General features: G+C 38.0%; 1 protein-coding gene across 8 annotated transcripts in view; it reads right to left on the bottom strand.

Moving 5' to 3' along the window:
* Positions 1-9,521: 9,521 nt before the first annotated feature.
* LOC121857391 (ATP-binding cassette sub-family G member 1-like) overlaps positions 9,522-19,116 on the bottom strand; it is a 104,838-nt gene continuing 95,243 nt past the window's right edge. For all 8 annotated transcript variants that reach the window (XM_042353414.1, XM_042353413.1, XM_042353420.1 and 5 more), the window contains 2 exons: positions 18,203-18,321; positions 9,522-14,740 (listed from right to left, as the gene is read on the bottom strand). In XM_042353414.1, coding sequence (XP_042209348.1) covers positions 14,515-14,740; positions 18,203-18,321 — 345 coding nt within the window. In that variant the 3' untranslated portion in view covers positions 9,522-14,514. The remainder of the gene's footprint in view (positions 14,741-18,202; positions 18,322-19,116) is intronic.

Genomic DNA, 19,116 nt, shown 5'->3' with positions numbered 1-19,116 from the left:
CTCTCTCCCTCTCCTCCAGGCTCCTGCCGCCCCGCTGACGTCACTCCCGCCATTCAACCCGCACGCCAACACCACGGTACACCCATTTTCATTCATTACTTAAATGTTTTAATAGCCTTCAACACTCGATATTCAAGCGGGTTACTGTGCCGTGACCACCGGAAAATTGGGCTCTATCCTCCGGTCAAAGCCCGGGAGTGCCAGCCAGTGGTGGTAGACGCTCAAAAGTAATTAACGTTGATCCTTGGCAACTAGGTAAATGGGTCTGGCTACCGTGATCTCGGGTACGCTGCCGTCAAACCTTGTCTCGCGTTCACAATTAATGGAGAAAAATCTAGATCACTGCATTAATTATATATTATTCTTCATTCATAAATATACATAAACCATTAACAGCAGTATAGCATTGTACTCTGTTTTACTAGTGTAGAAGTTACTGTAGAGGGAATAAAAAATAAACAAATTGACAAAAGTGTTGATGGGTCAGGCAGGGGAACACACCTTGACCTAAGCTTACCTGACGCTACCCCCTCACCACTATTTACTCCCCCAACACACCCCCCACACTTACCTATCCCCCCCACCCCCACCACACCCCCCACCCCACACACCCACTCCTGTCAGTAATAAATTCAATACTTGTTTACGCCACGGACAGATGCATTTACAAATATCATAATAAACCACAAATTACATATTTTTGTGCCTGTATTTTTGTTACTTTGCACGTACCTAAAGAATTATATACTTTCAAATTATTTTTTCTGTATCTGTAACTGCATTTTTATACTTCAATCTGTACTTGTATTTGTAAGTAAATTTTGTTTCTTATTGATATCATACACAATTAATACATAACGTGTATAAAAGAAATGAACTAATTATAGAAATGGATAGAGTAGAGGGTGATGGACTGAGCTTAATTCAGGGTAGGATAACAAAGACTCACTTGTTAAAACGTATCGAGATAAACCTCACCCACGGCGGGCAAAAAGCAACACACACGGACATACACACAGACACGCTCATCTTAACACCCAATCCAGAAATATCGCGAGAAAAAGACGAATTCCCCGCGAAATTTCATCTGGTGCTTTCATATCAGCCAGATCGATTCGCGCTAGGGGGAGGGAGGGAAATGCATCGTACGTCCGCCAGCTGCACCGAGCGGCGAATTCCGGGCATTGATCTTCATTGATGTTGTACAGCGCACACCGTCTCGGCCGACCGATATTCCCCATCCCGATTAAAAAAACTATTCAGGTATATATTCCCCACCTGATAATTTAAATAATCCGATAATCTAATTAGAATATTAATAAACGTGGGGGGATGAACGATACAGTAGGGGTAGTTTAGCGGCTTTACGAACATGGTTTGTTATGAGTTAAAGGGTCGACAGTGTGTGTGTGTGTGTGTGTGTGTGTGTGTGTGCGTGTGTGTGTGTGTGTGTGTGTGTGTGTGTGATATTTTGACTTCATTCGTGTAGCTATGATGATATACTGTACGTTGCTGTTGCCGTTGTATAGTTCCTTCTGTCTGTCTGTATGTCTGTCTGTTTCTTAGCTTCTCCTGTCTGTCTGTTGTCTGTCTGCCTCATCGCCCGACAGCCGCCTAATGATCAGTGATATTTTGTCCAATTAATTTTTCACTTAATTTCACTGTTAAGTTTTGTGATGAAGAAAAAAAAACAGTGTATAGAATGACCCTGTTTTTAAGTGCACACACGCGCGCACACACACACACACACACACACACACACACACACACACACACACACACACACACACACACATTCATTTACTCATTCACTCACTCATACACACATACTTACCCACACACACACTTACACACCCATTTACTCCCACTCACAAACACAATAACACACACGGCTCTCTCTCTCTCTCTCTCTCTCTCTCTCTCTCACGTTTCTCTATCTCTCTACCTTTATCTCAACCTATCAATTACTTTCCATTCATTAATTTCTCTCTTATTCATCATACCCATCTGTCGACACATTCACTCCATTCCCTTCATTTTATCTCCCAGTTAATATTTATTCATTCCTGTATTTCTCCCCCCGTTTATTTTTTATTAATATTTTTCCTGATATATTATTCATCTAAATTCATTCACTAATATGTATAATAATTTTTCTACATCGACACAACAGAAACATCAGTAAATAACAGCTATCTCACCTTTTTTCTTCCTTCTGTTCCTCTTCTTATTCTTCCTCTTCCTCTTCCACCTCCATTATTCTCACCGTCACTTCTATCTATCCAAACTGTGGTGGATGCGTGGGTTCAGTACTCGACTCTCATCCCCAGGGTCAATGGTTCGTCTCCCGAGCACTCCAGTTCATCCACCTGTAATTGGGTACCTGATTTTACTATTGGGGAAGTGAAGGTGATCAAGTGCAGTGTCGAGATATACTGTGCTTTAAAGGGGGGATGGGAGAGGGGGGGAGGAAGAGGGAGGAGGAGAGAGGGGGATGAAAAGGGAGGGAGGAGGGAGGGGGATGAGGAGGGAGAAGGAAGGAGGAGGAGGAGGAGGGAAGGTGTCATGGTTGCTCACTCAGGTATAAAATTTAAGCTTAAAGAAACCTTATAAGTCTCGAGCCTTATAATTAACTAATGGAATCACCTGTAGATTAACCACCTAACTTAACCTAACCCCCAGCTTATTTCACCGTAAGATTAACAATTTTCAACGCTAACCCTCGAGTACGATAATTTAACCTTTTGAGAATGATGCTTTAACCCTTTGAGAATGATGATTTAACCTCTTGAGTACGATGATTTAACCCCTTGCGTACGATGATTTAACCCCTTGAGAGAATGATGCTTTAACCCTTTGAGAATGATGATTTAACCTCTTGAGTACGATGATTTAACCCCTTGCGTACGATGATTTAACCCCTTGAGAATGATGATTTTAACCTTTTGAGTACGATGATTTAACAACCCCTTGAGTACGATGATTTAAGTCCTCGAGTTAACTTAATCCTATAGTATGAGGTTCAGTAAGGATGGTGAAGAGTTAATATAATCTGGATAGAGTATTTACCGTCTATGTCATCTATGTCAACTGATTATAAATGAGGGAAAGAGAGATTAGAAAGTGAGTGACAGACCATAAATACGTGTGTCATAGCAGAGGTGTGTGTGTGTGTGTGTGTGTGTGTGTGTGTGTGGAGTGAGCCAGTCTATGGACATCACTACCCACATTTCAGTACGGGATCGATGAACCTTCGTAAAAAAAAAAAAACCAGAAGCCTAGCGTATGGTGGTTAGGTTAGGTTAGTTTAAGTTAGGTTGGGTTAGGTTGGGTTGCTTTACATTCATGGTGTTTTGCTCTGGTTAAGGTTCGTCAAAAATGTTTCAAGGTAAAATGCCATCGGACAGAATAGCATAAATTGGCCAAAATGACGAGAAAAACATCAAAGGTAAGGATGTATTACGCTCCTAGGGTGGCTGAACAACTGTCGAACACACACTGGTATACATTGTAGTGACTGGCGTGAGGGAAACATTACTAGGTTACCCGTTTATGCGTTCCTTGTGGCAAGAATAAAACATCATGCAAAAATTCGCGTTCATTAAGAGACTAACATCGGTTTAAACCCTTGAATACGATATTACCCCATAAGTCATGCTCAAGGGGTAAAGTCATCGTACTTGGCGGGGTTGTCATCGTACTCAAGGGGTCAAATCATCGTTTCAAAGGGTTAAATTCTTGTACTCTAAGGTTTAAATCGTCGTCCTGAAGGAGTTAAATTATAGTACTCAAGGAGTTTAAATCATTGTACTCACGGGGTTAAACCAAACTTCCGTGAAGGCAACGGTGTTTTAATTCAGGCTCTGTGCACGACAAATATTGCATTAAGTTAGGATGGTGAATAGTGGAGCTACATTTGACTTCCTCCAGTGTCGTGTTCTTTGCATTTTTCACTTCCTCCGTTTGTGGCGCTGCATGCACACTGTTGCCCATGAAGGCTCGTGAAGGACACTCCCTGGTGATTTCCTTCCTTAGAGTAGAACATTCACAACTTCTAATATTCCTGAGCTGGCAAGTGACTATTTAATATACAAAAATTAACTTGCGGCAACCTGACATCCTAGTGCAGATTTACGTATATAAAAACAAAAAACGCGCAAGAAATTAATAGTTTCAGCACATATATTCACCTTCTCACTGTTTACTTGTGAACCTCTACAACATAAGGTTTTATCATTATTATAACTACTAACCCCAGTTTTAGTGCAGTACGATAGTTTGGGTCAGGGCAACTGGCAGTTCTCTCGGGTCGGGTCTCCCCTTCCATTCCTCTCGCAGACTCACACTACTCATCAGTCATAGCAGGGTGGTTGGCGAATGAGGCGATACTTTTTAATTAAACTCCTTATTATAGCTTCACCTTTAGAGTCACCCCGGGGGATCATCACCACCTCACAGGGCCGTTTCGTCTCTGCCCTTAACATGATGAGTGGTGGTGAAGATAATGTTGGTCCTGGTGTATATAATTATGTACTGTGTCAAGGTGTGATCGCTATACTTGCATGAGATCCCTTGAAGATTAGACACCCTACAGCTTATTTCACCTTAAGACTGACCACCCTAGCTTTACTTGAGGGTTAGGTTATGGTAGATTAGGTTACGATACGTTAGGTTATGGTAGATTAGGTTACGATACGTTAGGTTATGGTAGATTAGGTTACGATACGTTAGGTTATGGTAGATTAGGTTACGATACGTTAGGTTATGGTAGATTAGGTTACGATACGTTAGGTTATGAGATTAGGTTACGATACGTTGGGTTATGGTAGATTGGGTTACGATACGTTGGGTTATGGTAGATTAGGTTACGATACGTTGCGGATGCGATACGTTGGGTTATGGTAGATTGAGGTTATACGTTAGGTTATGGTAGATTAGGTTACGATACGTTAGGTTATGGTAGATTAGGTTACGATACGTTGGTTATGGTAGATTAGGTTACGATACGTTAGGTTATGGTAGATTAGGTTACGATACGTTGGTTATGGTAGATTAGGTTACGATACGTTAGGTTATGGTAGATTAGGTTACGATACGTTAGGTTATGGTTTAGGTTGATACGTTGGGTTATGGTAGATTAGGTTACGATACGTTAGGTTATGGTAGATTAGGTTACGATACGTTGGGTTATGGTAGATTAGGTTACGATACGTTGGGTTATGTTAGATTAGGGTTACGATACGTTGCTAGATTAGGTTACGATACGTTGGGTTATGGTAGATTAGTTTACGATACGTTGGGTTATGGTAGATTAGAGTTACGATACGTTAGGTTATGGTAGATTAGGTTACGATACGTTGGGTTATGGTAGATTACGATACGTTAGGTTATGGTAGATTAGGTTACGATACGTTAGGGTTATGGTAGATTAGGTTACGATACGTTGGGTTATGGTAGATTAGGTTACGATACGTTAGGTTATGGTAGATTAGGTTACGATACGTTAGGTTATGGTAGATTAGGTTACGATACGTTAGGTTATGGTAGATTAGGTTACGATACGTTAGGTTATGGTAGATTAGGTTACGATACGTTAGGTTATGGTAGATTAGGTTACGATACGTTAGGTTATGGTAGATTAGGTTACGATACGTTAGGTTATGGTAGGTAGTATTATATGAAGTGGTAGCATTACGGTGTTTAATCATCAGGTGGAATAAACTGGAGTGGCTAATCTTCACCCAATCACCATATTTTATTATCAAGTATAAGACATATTATTATTTAACACAAAAACACTAAAATAAGAACACTTCATCCCTTCTTTATTAAGCCACTAAATATAGGTTGCCAATATATTATAATCAACTGATGGTGTCCGCAGTGCACTAGTTTAACACCCGTAAATAATGGCCCCCAAAGGTAAATATTCTTACAGTATATAATGAATGTTATGGAAGGACAACCCGGATAATAGTATTGGAACACGTGAAGATTAGGTGCCCCACCTTATTTCACCTGATTGTTAAATATTCTCATGCTAACCTAACCTAACTTTAACATAAAATTTAACTTAAATCAACGCTAACATAACACAACCTAATTTAACTTACCCTAACCCAACGCTAACATAACCTAATTTAACTTAACACTAACATAACATAACCTAATCTAACCCAACTTAAACCTACTTAACCCAACAATAACCGAACAACAAGCTACCCGAACACTAACGTAAAGCAACCAAACTTATCCTAATCAAATCTAATCTAACGCAACCAAACAATCTAATTTAATCTAACCATCTCTACCCTACTCTAACCTCCCACACAAGTGTTTAATCACCAATTAAACTAAACTAGAAACATGTAATCATCAGGCTAACCATAAAAACCTCAAAACAAACATAAAACAAAAATGATAACGATAACATTAGTTGTTTTACGAATGCTGACACCAGAGGGAAAATCGTACCGTCATCACGTTGTCATGGTAACAGTGACCAGGCGCCATCTTGGTAACGCTCAACACGTCCTATTGACATAACTTTTTTTTGTTCTGACTCTCTGTTGTTCTGGTGACAGGTGACTTCCGCGTAAACAAGAGGTGTGTCCCTAAAGTTATGTTTACGCTGGTATTCGTAGTTGTGGTGTGGTGATTGTGGTGTGTGGGTATGAGTGTGATTTGGTTATTGTTGTAGGGTGTGGTTGTGATGTTGTGGCGTGTGGTTGTGGTGTGTGATTATGGGTGTGATCTGGTTATAATTGTGGTTGTGATGTAGTTATGGTGTGTGGTAGTTATGGCTGTGGTGTGTGGTTATGGTTGTGGGGACAAAAATAATAACTCAAAACTATACATTTTCGTCGGAAACGCTTGAGCAAATTTTTTCCCTCTATCTCCCTATACTGAATAAGACTCAATATAGAGTTCCATGCTTGACAACTTCTAACATATTGCCCTCCACCCCCGGCCCAGGTAGCGTTAGGGTGTTTATTCATTAGGTAAAATAAACTGGGGTGCTTAATCTTCTAGTGATCCAGAAATGTTATAAGCTTAGAGTTATTTAAAGCTTCAAGAAGGACAATTTATACTATAGTGTCACTAACCAGTTCCTAACCGACTCTCTCAACGATCATAAAGGGTCACAGGTCAGGTTAGGTGTGTTTGGGGCTAGAGGTCAGTCACCTGTATTACTACACCACCCCTTACTGGCTTAGTATCGTCTCGTCTCTTTTATCCCTGTGGTCGCTGCCAGAGTTAATACGGTAATAAACTCAAGGATCCCTCCAGACACTAGTTGACCTTACAGATATACCTTGGAGCCTTTCACATGAACGCACCTGTTACCATTATCAACCAGGTGGTCATCCCGGGTCACAACTTTCGTCTTTGATTTAATAGTGATCATAATCTTGTTATTATAAAGACACTGAAATTTGCCGAGAGGGTTTTGAGATTCAAGCTGCTTTCATCTACTCTTGTGTATGTTGCACGGGAACACAATGAAACTTTCAATAATTTGTGAAACACTGCTAATTTAATTTAATTTAATTCTAACTATATTGTGTAAATAATATTTTATCTTCTCACCCTACTGGGGAATCAGATTCATTAAAATATTTCGATGGACATAAACTCATTCAAAATAATATACACTGTATAGTAAAATATACGGGAGAGTTTTCTTCCATAAAGAAGTGAGAGAAAACGGATGTTGTGTCAACAAGGTGGCCGAGCTGTTCACACTTGTTGATACTGTAGACTACTAGATAGTAAACACTTTAGTTGATAAAGATGTAAAACATTCCTTGTACTTACCCTTAATTAGCAGGAGCAAAGTGAAGGAGGTAGCAAGTGTGGCAGATATATATTTATGGCACACTACGCATGCCGACTCGCAGAAAAAAAATCATTCTGCGTGTAAAGAAACCCGCTGAAAACTTGCAAAATAATGTAGAAACTACACATTGCGAGCGGCCTCTAATTCTTATACTGATAGATCAGTATTCCCATGAACAAACTCACAAGATTTGCTCAAATCAAGACATTAAAGAACATTAAATTTATTCAAGCCATACCTGACATCACACCGGAGTAGAGGTTTTGTCGTGGGACTTGTTTTGTATAGTAATTATTCAAAATATATCACTATGTCACGCGTGACTTAATTTGTAGCGGTAAACATTTCGCACAACACTTAGATTGTTCCAACTGTTTATATTTCTCACTCAGGACTTGAAGTTGTGGCTTCATCAACCTCGACCTGTGACCCCATGTGTGGCGGGCGTCTGTCAGCTTCAGTTGTTGACACTCGACTGAGTAGTGCCTCTGACTCCGAGATGTTTATAAACTTCAATTGGTCACCCCTTGCCCGTCTATAATACATAACACTTACACTGTACAGTATATGCTTTCGCTAAATACTTCCTCTTCAACTCCTTGAACTCACTACTCATGAATTATGAGGCACAACAGTTTTCTGGAACTATCTCGCTTTCGTCTTCACCGTCACTTTGTAATATTTCTTTCACCTCTGCAAATTGTACTTCATCTTTTAACACATTCATTGTTAGAGCTTCCTCTGATCTATAATATATATATATATATATATATATACAGTAATTATTCTTGCTACCTTTCTTTGTGATACTGAAGGTCACGGGTTCGCAAAATCGAGGCAGATGAGGTGTGTCTTCTAACGTGGCAAACTCCGTACTGAAGGTTTTGAGCAGCCATCGTGTACAAGGAACTGGCAAATTGCTAGTGTGCATGAGGAAGCAACCATTATTACCTCATTATACAATTCAAACCATGGCGCCGAAGACGAAGCCACCATTCACATACTGTACCACGATTTTAAAGGACGTTTTCATTAAATTTTCTGTCTGGAAGTGGTTGGTAAAGGGGGGGGGGGGTAATTTTGACTCGTTTAACTTGATAACTTGATTAATGGCCGTCGGTCCCGTCACGTGGCTGAGGGTTGTGTAAACAATGTGAGACAGCTGTATATTTCTCAATTTATTCTTTATTAATTCCCATAATATAAGATGAAGTAATTGTTTATGGTTAGCTTTGTGGTCGAGTTATACGCATTGGTTGACTTTTTTATAGAAAGTCAAAAATTAATGTTTTTATCTTATCACATGATGATCGTGAACTTTGGATATTTAACTTGCTTGTAATGCCCGGATTTACAATATTTCGACCTGCAATTGGATTTTCAGGAACCTAACCCCATTGCATATGAGGTTTACCTATACTGTAAAATAAGATACTGTATCTGTACACATTGGTGCTATGAAAATACAGCAGGATCAACACATGGAGTTATTTATAAATATTTGTGGCAGACTGAGCGTACCATGAAAGGTTGTCACTATGTCCAAGGTGGGTGAGCTTGAGGGGTCTGGCAACTGTGAGGCTCTCAGTGACAGCATCAGGGTTGTCTGCCAGGAAATGGGTTTATAGTCGTTATTTACAGTTTATATATCAGCAAGTTTTTGGAATGAATAAACAAGTTATATGATAATTTATTTTATTTCTAATAATTGTAGTAAATGCACTGCATACAGAGGTATCAAGCAGCCAGATGTACACATTTACCTTTGATATGGCTAACAAAAATACTGCTGCTGATACAGTGACTATGTTATACAATATATACAAGAAAATCATATGTGCCCAACATAAGTTAATACTGTAACTTTCCTTCTTGGTCCATGAACACATTAACATAGTTTACAGATTTCATAAAAAAATGGCAAGTGAGGCAAATGCTTTGTTAAATACTGTACAGGCAAAACTGTTGTAAAATAACAGTGGAATATTTATTTATTTATGCCTGAAAAAAGTTGATAAAATTCATTCTGATAAGTAGTTAATATAAAAATGACAAGTGATAATTAAAATTATATACTTTAGTACTGTATATATTTTCTTCATTGTAACCCATGATAATTATTAACTGCCCAAAGTCTGTGGGATGAAACAAGTGACATGAATAAGAGAGCTTGTAAATCAAAAGCCTCCTGTGGCCTAACGACTCATAATCCACTGAAGTAAATTAAACTATGTAAAACAAATTTATGCTGGCAATTACATTTCAGAAGAAAGAAACTACTTTCAAGACTTGAGGTGTAACAAATTACAGGTCTTATTTTTCCTTCATTAAAGTATCAAAAGTTAGGTAGCTACTGTACAGGTGAGCAGAGAAGTATCAGGACTCCTACAGAGACATACAGGTTAATTGGATATTTTCTCTTACATTTTGTTTGGTTTTAATATAGAAATATCAAAGCTGTACTAAGCATCAATTAAATTTTGAAGCACTAAGGTATGAATGGGGATTTTTTTATTAATAGTTTGCCTTTTAAGTGATACGGTAAATGATGTGATTTTAAATGCATTTATTATCCCTACAAATGACCCGAACTGCCAACTGCACAGAACCAATCATTGTAAACCTATCATACTTATAGCTTGGGGCCCTGATACTCGTTTGTTCGACTATACGTTAACAATTTCTTCTATAGTAGACCATTTTGTTAAAACTTCCTATTTTTTATACTGCTCAAACTGATAGTCCTTCAATTCTGAGGAATTCTATTGTACTGTACATGACATGTAAGTAGATATGTTAACACTAAAATAATTTAAGGTGCAGCTTTAATTTGTGTTGATATGAGCAGTTATAAATTTTATTAAGATAAACTATGCTCAAATTTTATTATTATACAAACTGACCTAAACTGTATACCTGTATCACTTCCTCCAGGAACTAAAATAACTTGCATAAAATATACAGTATTGCACTAGAGTAGACATACATACATACACAAATGCCCAGTGGTGGGAGTTCATAAGTATTATGCCAGCTTACCTGTGTCCCACACATAGCAACTAACTGTGCCGACTTCTTGTACAATTCTTGAAAATAATTTCTTAAAAAATTCCAAGAAGCAATGGTCAAGTGAGAATATTGTCAGATACAAGAACATCTTGACCCAAAACTATTTGTTGAAAAGCTCTCTTGTAAAGCTGCTAGTTGCCAAATGCAAACATTGTATAGTTTTATAAATTAGTTAACAGGATTACCTCTAGTTTTGGATTTGGTAGAAGCTACAATTAGTTTGATGATAAATGTAGTTAAAGATATTATATACATTTCTCCGATATCAGACCATTTAAATGCACTTTAATATATTATGCTGTATTGGAATATATCCTAGATGTCATATTTTGAACTCTAATCTACCTTTTGGCCACTAGCAAAGCAAATGGCATGTTTTAGCACAACCAAATATTGTCAGTCTGGTCGTTTATTGCCATTCTGGATTTTTTTCCCATAAACTTCAGCTCTTTTTTAAGTTAGGGTATACTGTACATACAGTATAATTACCCTGATAAAAAAAGTGGTGAGGGTGTTTATATTTGCCAGATAAAAAAAAATCATCTGATGCATTGATGTAAAGACTAAAAGTTGTACATACTGGAATGAAAAATACTCCAGATCCCAAAATTTATACGGACTATCTACTCATGAGACCTAGCAACTCTATGCCTGACTAAGTATAAATGTGACATCCTCAGTGACATTGCCATAAACAGGGAATTCACAAGGCACATTTACTTACAAGACAAATTAAATATGTACAGTACCTTATGACTAGCAAATTAAAAATTAAAAAAAAAATTGAGAAGCCAACATTCCTCTTTTCCACCGATTTTTAAACTTCGAGATTTATTGAAAATGAGCCTTAAGAAAACTCCCTCTTGGGCATCAATCAACTAACATGTCACAAATCTATAATAATGGACCCAGAGAATGTGTTGTGTGTGTGTGTTTGAGATTTCTCACATACTATATTAAAGAGGCACAATGCATAGTCAACAACCGCCCATGTTTCAAATGTAATGGAGTGGCAAAAATATGAAAATGAGAGGCTCTGGCATGGCCTTGGTTGGCAAGACACCAAAAGTCATTCCAGTTTCACTTAAGACCAAACTTAATATAACTTTAAAATTATTTCCTATACATTATGGTTTTTGTCAACACTTGACACCCAAAGTATTTACGAATGACTAATGTAGTACACCACTGCAACCTGTTATGTCAAAAAAATGTTCATCGTGTTTATATCCGAGATTTGTATCTTTCGAGTCAATTAAGCAAATAACAATATCAATAAAAACTGGAATGATGACGTGCAAATTTTCACCAACACCTACTTAATACAAGACCAATGTTGAAGCCGAATCTTTCTCTTTGCTATGCATGTTAACCAAATAAATCTTACCTTTAGATAGTTGAGTTAGCAACCATGAAACCATAGAAAAGCTCATTAAAAGAATTTAGCAAACAGCCCACACAACAAAATGATCTTCCAATTTGCATGACGGTGCAAAGTGAATGAAAATAGGTTTGACGATTAATTTTCAAAGACTAGCAGGAATACCTAACTTCTAGGTCCAATTAGGGCACAATATGAACTAAGATAGAAATGCATTGTATGGAAAAATTTATACAGTAAATACAAATTTTATTATATGATCCCTGGGGGTTCAATAAATCATTTACCTCCCAAGGTATTTTTTGATAGGAAGTGAATCACAGTTACAATACCTTTCATCCTCTATACACCAATATAGCATACAAAGGATACAGTATAGTCCTAAAATAAATTTACATGAAAACAACTAATCAAGTACTGTATTAGGGTACATTTACAAATAAGCTTATTCTCTGTCATTTGATTTCATGGAAGTCAAAGAACGAGAAGGCAAGTCGTGAAATTTTTGTGAAATTGAAGATTTAATACCCAGCACACACAGATCAGCAAGTGACTGAACAGGTGACAACACGACGGAAGACGAGCCGTGGGCGACAGGCACAGTACAGTACAGTACACTACCACCAGGGGCTCTCATATTGGGCAATCTCCTTATCAGACCGAGGCAAATTGTTTACATTCAATAACTTTCCCTGTCTTTTTAGTATATTGGTATTCAGTTTACAAGTGCACTGTATGGTTAGGTGATAGTAAGACTAAAATTTGCTGGGGGTTGCTTTTGATCTGTTCAATTGTATTGCTGGACTGCAAAAAATTACAGTACAGATATACAACATGCCTCAATGACTCTTGCAGGCATGACTACAAACAAGTCTAATATCTCCTTAAATACTGTACAAGCTATGATGTATGATCATCACTATTACAAAAAAATATTTAGGCCTCTAAAATCGTCATCAATTTGTTTAACTTTAAATTAATGCCATACACAGTATCAAAAAGTTCCAATAATGTTGGAGTGATTTAGCAACTGTGTAATATTAAGTCTCGCTGTAAAATTTTAACTTCTATAAATTATTAAACAGTTCAAGTCCATGCTTTATGCCCCCAAAAGTCCTTTGGGGTATTTGAGCATACAAGGTAAATATGTCAATAAAAAATATTAAAAGAAGAATCTCAGTTTCAGAAATGCATTGTAGAAGAATTTAAGAAACTATCAACTATGAACTGGCTTCACTGCAATATATTTGCAAACAAGAGCCAAGATAACAGTTACTCAAGCTGTGATGTAAACTGGATTAGAATTTTGAAAACCTAATAAAATCCTTAATAGTAACACTAAGTTTATTTAAAAAATTTGGTTAAATTATGAAATTTTGTGCAGATTCATGCATGAGAGATAAGCCTTAAAGTGCACTTAACATGCAGTCAAAATGAAGTAGCTCACTGAAGACCTATCAATATGAGTTCGGCTGATCAGGGATATCTTCTCAATATTCTTTCAGTTTTCACTGCACACTTTAACACCATCATCATTCACTTTATACAGTACAGTACTGTATAGCCTTTACCCTGAGGTTCGATTTTTAAGGAGCTCAAATGAGTCTTTCAAGTAAGTTTTTAATTTCAAAATACAGTATAGTACGGTCACCTTAAAATTATTTTCAGTATGATGTCTCTTTCATCACTTATATTGTTTTTCAGTGATTCTCTCATTTACAGCTCCATCTTCAAGAAAGGAGACACTGCAGCTGCTCTACACAACAGTTCATAATATCACTTTTGCACACTGTAAACCTTCAACTGGAAGACTACCACCTTCTTGTTGATGGAGTTATGTCATTTGTCCGAGTCCTCAGTTTCTTCAAACAGTTTTTCACTGTTCTTGAGGAAGAGCTTTTAACACAAATAGATGGCAAAAGAACTCACCACAAGTGAAGTAAGTGTAAACAGTTTAATGACATTTCATATATAATAAACATGTGCAATGTACAATGAAAGACTACACTTCTCTATTTACCATTCTCATCCAACACTGTTTATCACCATGTCAGGCACCAAAGTGGCTGCTCAACGATAGTTTTCTGGCATTTGTCAACTTCAGCATCGAGCAGCTCATGCAATGACATACAGTAACTTAAATCATTCTGAGTAACATCTCACTGAGGAAAAGCTTACGAGAAATATCAACCTAAAATTAATGCAATACACAATAAGACTACTATTAGCGCTCGGCCTTAAGTTTCCACCGCAGAACAAAGTAGCCAATTGTTCGCAAGAGGATGAAAAATGAAAAAAGAACCACAAAATCTATCCAGAATTCTGCACCTGCTATGTCCATTTCTTCAAGGAATTTCTTTGGAGATTTGTAGTGACAGTACGCCTCCGAGCAGTGTAGAGGCTTTCTGTCAAACCCGTATATGCTGAGTAGTGTCCCCTCAAATCCATACCTGTAAAAAACATTTTAAAACCATATTCATTTGTGTAGTGATACCTGTAGGAAAAAACTGCAAAGTATGTTTAAATAATTATGTTACAAGACTTAATATTTGTTTAACAAAAAGACTTCTTTTAATAATTTAGAAGAACAATATTGTAAGAAGCCCATTTTCATTTACTTTACTTTTACTTTTATCCTCTTCACCACTGATTGGTTCGTTAGCCACTTGGGCGATCGGTCACGTCTCTGTTACGCACTGTTGGCAAGTACTGGGCATGCACTGGCTCCTGAATGTACCTGAACCTGCTCCATTGCTTGTCAAGTCTGGTCATGAAAGAGCTCACACCCGGTGCCGTCACGACACACTCTGGCAGATTGTTCCAGTTCACAACTCTCACTCCGAAAAAGTTACCTACCCCTCACAGTTTTCTGGGTTTGCAGTTTCTGCAACCTTGAGCTGTGACCCCTTGTGGGGAGAGCATCCGCCAGCTCCAGGTAAGGAAACGCAACCGAGTAGTGCCCTTTGAGATGCTTATACACCTCAATTAGGTCACCCCTTGCCCGTCTGTAGTATAAGCTAGGCAAGTTCAGGCACTCCAATCTCTCAGGGCACCAGTCTGGTGGCCCTCCTTTGGACATTTTCCATCAACTGACAGTCCCTAGCATATCTCGGGGACCAGACGGGGTGACAGTACTTCAGATGGGGAAGCATTTCACTCTTAAAGATCGTTACGAGAGATGGACCGTCTAGATATCTGAACGACCTTCTTATAAAACCTAATAATTTAGTTGCCTGATTTACCTTCTTCTCGCAATGACCCCGAGGACTTCAGCTCATTGTAAACATACACACCTAGGTCCTTCTCACATTGTCTCAATTAATGCAGTTCCTTCGTCCCGTTGGGACATATGATACGTCTCCTTACCGTTGGTATGCCCCAGGTGCAGCCTCTTACACTTCGTGACATTGAATCTTAGCAGCCATTCTTGGAGCTCACAGAGATCCTTCTGCAGCTCTTCACAGTCTGCTTGGTTCTTAATTTCCCAAAATAACTTGGCATCATCCGCAAACATTTGTATGGAGGAATGTACAGCATCAGGCATATCATTTATGAAGCAAACAAACAACAGCGGGCCCAATACACTGCCCTGTGGTACCCCGCTTGTGATGGGTACACATCATGATTTCGTGCCATTAATCACCACACACTGCTTGCGGTCATTTAGAAAGTCTTCGATCCATGCAAGGACATTTCTCTGAATCCCGTACCCCTTCAATTTAAATTTCAGCCTTTCATGGGGTACACTGTTAAAAGCCTTGGCAAAATCTAGGCCTATATTGTCAATATTACCACCCTGTTCCAGAATATGGGCCCAAATTTCCAGTACCTTGAGAATAATTGTGTTAAGCAGGAGTGCCCCGGCATAAAATTGTGTTGGCAATCCTTTACAAGGTTGTTTCGTAGTAGATGTGCCATCATGGCATCTCTTATAATGTTCTCAAGTACTTTACATAATATGCTGGTCAGGCTCACCGGTCTATAGTTGTTCGTGGAGAGACGATCGCCCTTCTTGAAGATAGGATTCGCACAAGCCATTTTCCAATCACCGGGGACCTTTTGTTCATCCAGGTATTTACAGAACAGGATCTTCAGGGGCTCAGCAAGCTCGTTGCACAACTCTCTTAGCACTTTGGGATGCACCATGTCAGGGCCGGGACTCTTATGAACTTTTAGCTTTGACTGTTTATTTTTTATACTGTAACCTCTTCTGTGAACACAATGTGGGTCAGTGCTGTGTCGAACTGTCTGTCCTCAAACGCAGGAAGGTTAATCACATCCTCTCTTGTGAACACCAAGGAAAAGAAGCTATTCAATGCCTCAGCTTTGTCCTGGTCAGAATCTGCGTAACTACCATCTTCAAGCCTCAGGTCCGATACTCCTACTCGCATTTTTAATTTTTGTCTTTGCATAGCGGTAAAATTGCTTTGAGTTTGACTTGACCTCGCTTGCAACCAGCCTCTGGAACTCCTTTTCAGCTCTTCTACACACTGTCTTTGCTTGGTTTCTGGCTCTAGCATACATCCTCCTGTCCTGCTCATCGTTTGACTTAACCCACACTTTGAATTTCTGGGTTTTCTTCTTAACTTTGTCGACCACCACATGGTTCATGTATAGGAGTCCCCTTGTATTCCTAGAGGCACTGTGTTTGGTCTTGAGTATATATTTATCAATCAAATGGTTCACTTTACTCGCTATGATATTCAGCACAGTGTCTGCTTTCTTATGCCTTAGTGAGTCAGGCCAGTGGATACCCCTCATCTCCTCTCTCATCCTGTCTTAATTTCCCTTGTAATATTTGCACCTATTTGCATCTAACATTTAAGGACATGCTATGTCTTCAGAGCCTAAAAAAGGAAATCACTAAGTTCGCTTTTTATTTTTTGTGCTTTCAAAATCTCGATACAGGTGTCCCTATGTTAATTAAAGATTTGAGGTCAAAAGGTCATAATTCATTTATGGTGATTAGTTTTACTTTTACTTTTTTTTACATTTATCCTCTTCGCCACTGATCGGCTCACTAGCCGCCCGGGCGATCGGTCACGTCGGTCACGCACCGTTGGCAAATACTGGGCATGCACCGGCTCCTGAATGTACCTGAACCTGCTTTTTTGGGACACTGCACTGTTTTGAAATACTGTACTACTGTATTAGGAACCAAGGACATAAATATATAATTACTATACATTCTTTTATACAATTTCAACATGTTAGTTTAATCTTTGTCAGTTTTTGTGTCTTTAAAAGTTTATTATTCTATGATTATACATTGGTTGAGATTGGTTCTGTTTTTACACTCTGATGTTGAAATGTTATTTTGAATGGTCAGCTAAAATAAATATAACAAACTTCTTACACTAGCCGCAGTACAGTAATTAATATGACTGAACTTCCCAAAAATATTAGTTTCTGTCTATCTGCAGATGCAGTAGTAATGTGAGCATCTCCATGGTTGAGCCATTCAAGATATTTGTTCCCAAGATGATGTGCTCAGTCTTCTAAAACTGGATCATCCTATCATGGTTTATAAAATATGTCCAGTTAAAAAAAATATGCAGAACTACCCAACGACAACAATTAATGGCCTTACTGCCAGAATGAGCATGTTAAAATTTTGCCATTAAACATTTCCCGTAGCTCCATAACTATTACAAGCTAATTTCAATATGGTGAAAATTCAATAAATCTATGGTCACTGTTGACTGCAATTGTATAATATTAGTACTTTAAGTGTGTGTACTTCAATTTTGACACTTCTTTGAATGTCCCACAATAATAGTAACTCCTACAAAGTTGTCACTTCAATTATACAGTTGTGTATGAAATTTACAAATTCACTCTCAACCTCCACTTGTGCTTCCGTAATATCCAAGTCACAGACAATACTCAAAACATACCACAAAACGACTTACCTTACATACGAGATGTAGGTTATCCACCTTAAGTATATTGGAATGGTTGAGAAATTAACAAAGAAACCAGAAAACAGCAGAACAGGTATGGATGTGATGGGGCCGAGGAAAACTGCACCCTAGAAATAAATATAAATTAATAAAAATACACTATAAGGCCTGTAAATCCTAAAATAAATTTGACAGATGGATAACTTACTGTACTTTGAATGTTTGTTGAGTACAGTATAACTCCCATTGCCTTTAAATAACTGAGGTACCATAGATAATGTCTTTAGTCACTTCATGCAAATTATAAATTATACCTTTATACAGTAATAGTCACAATAATTACCAGGTACTGTTATTTTCTCCTTGGCTCTCTGATCTATGCTTGCTTCTCATAATTAGTAAGAAATTAACAGTACATAGTCTCTCATCGACTTACGACGGGGTTCCGTCCCGACGACCAGGTCGTAAGCCGAAAAGGCGAAAATAATACATAGAAATTCTAAAATGGGTGTCTCCTTTTCTTCTCAACACCACGAGAACTCTTACTTTTACGCTTGCCAGTCATTTTAAAGGGAATTACAAACGAAAATTTTGTCAGTACACAGCACGATCACTAACGTCGGGACTCAAAAATACATACTGTAATGTAAAAAATATTTTATATGACCATGGCCATCGTATGTTCAGGTTGTCGTAAGTCGAGGAGAGACTGTACTGTACAGTGCTGTACTGTATACTATAATTTAAGGCAAATTGGACTCTATTGGGATAGTACATTAAGTATCATTATTTTGCTTAATTTTTGTACTTTTATCTATACAGTATATTTGTACTTTGTTTTGGCTTGGTAATAGTTATTTTTAAGCAATAACCTAAAATACAGTATACTATGTGATTTTTTTAGGGAAAGATCACTTAATATC

This window comes from Homarus americanus, unplaced genomic scaffold, assembly GCF_018991925.1.
Source record: "Homarus americanus isolate GMGI-L3 unplaced genomic scaffold, GMGI_Hamer_2.0 scaffold43550, whole genome shotgun sequence".
Taxonomy (NCBI): domain Eukaryota; kingdom Metazoa; phylum Arthropoda; class Malacostraca; order Decapoda; family Nephropidae; genus Homarus; species Homarus americanus.
This window is presented reverse-complemented; position numbering and strand designations above follow the sequence as displayed.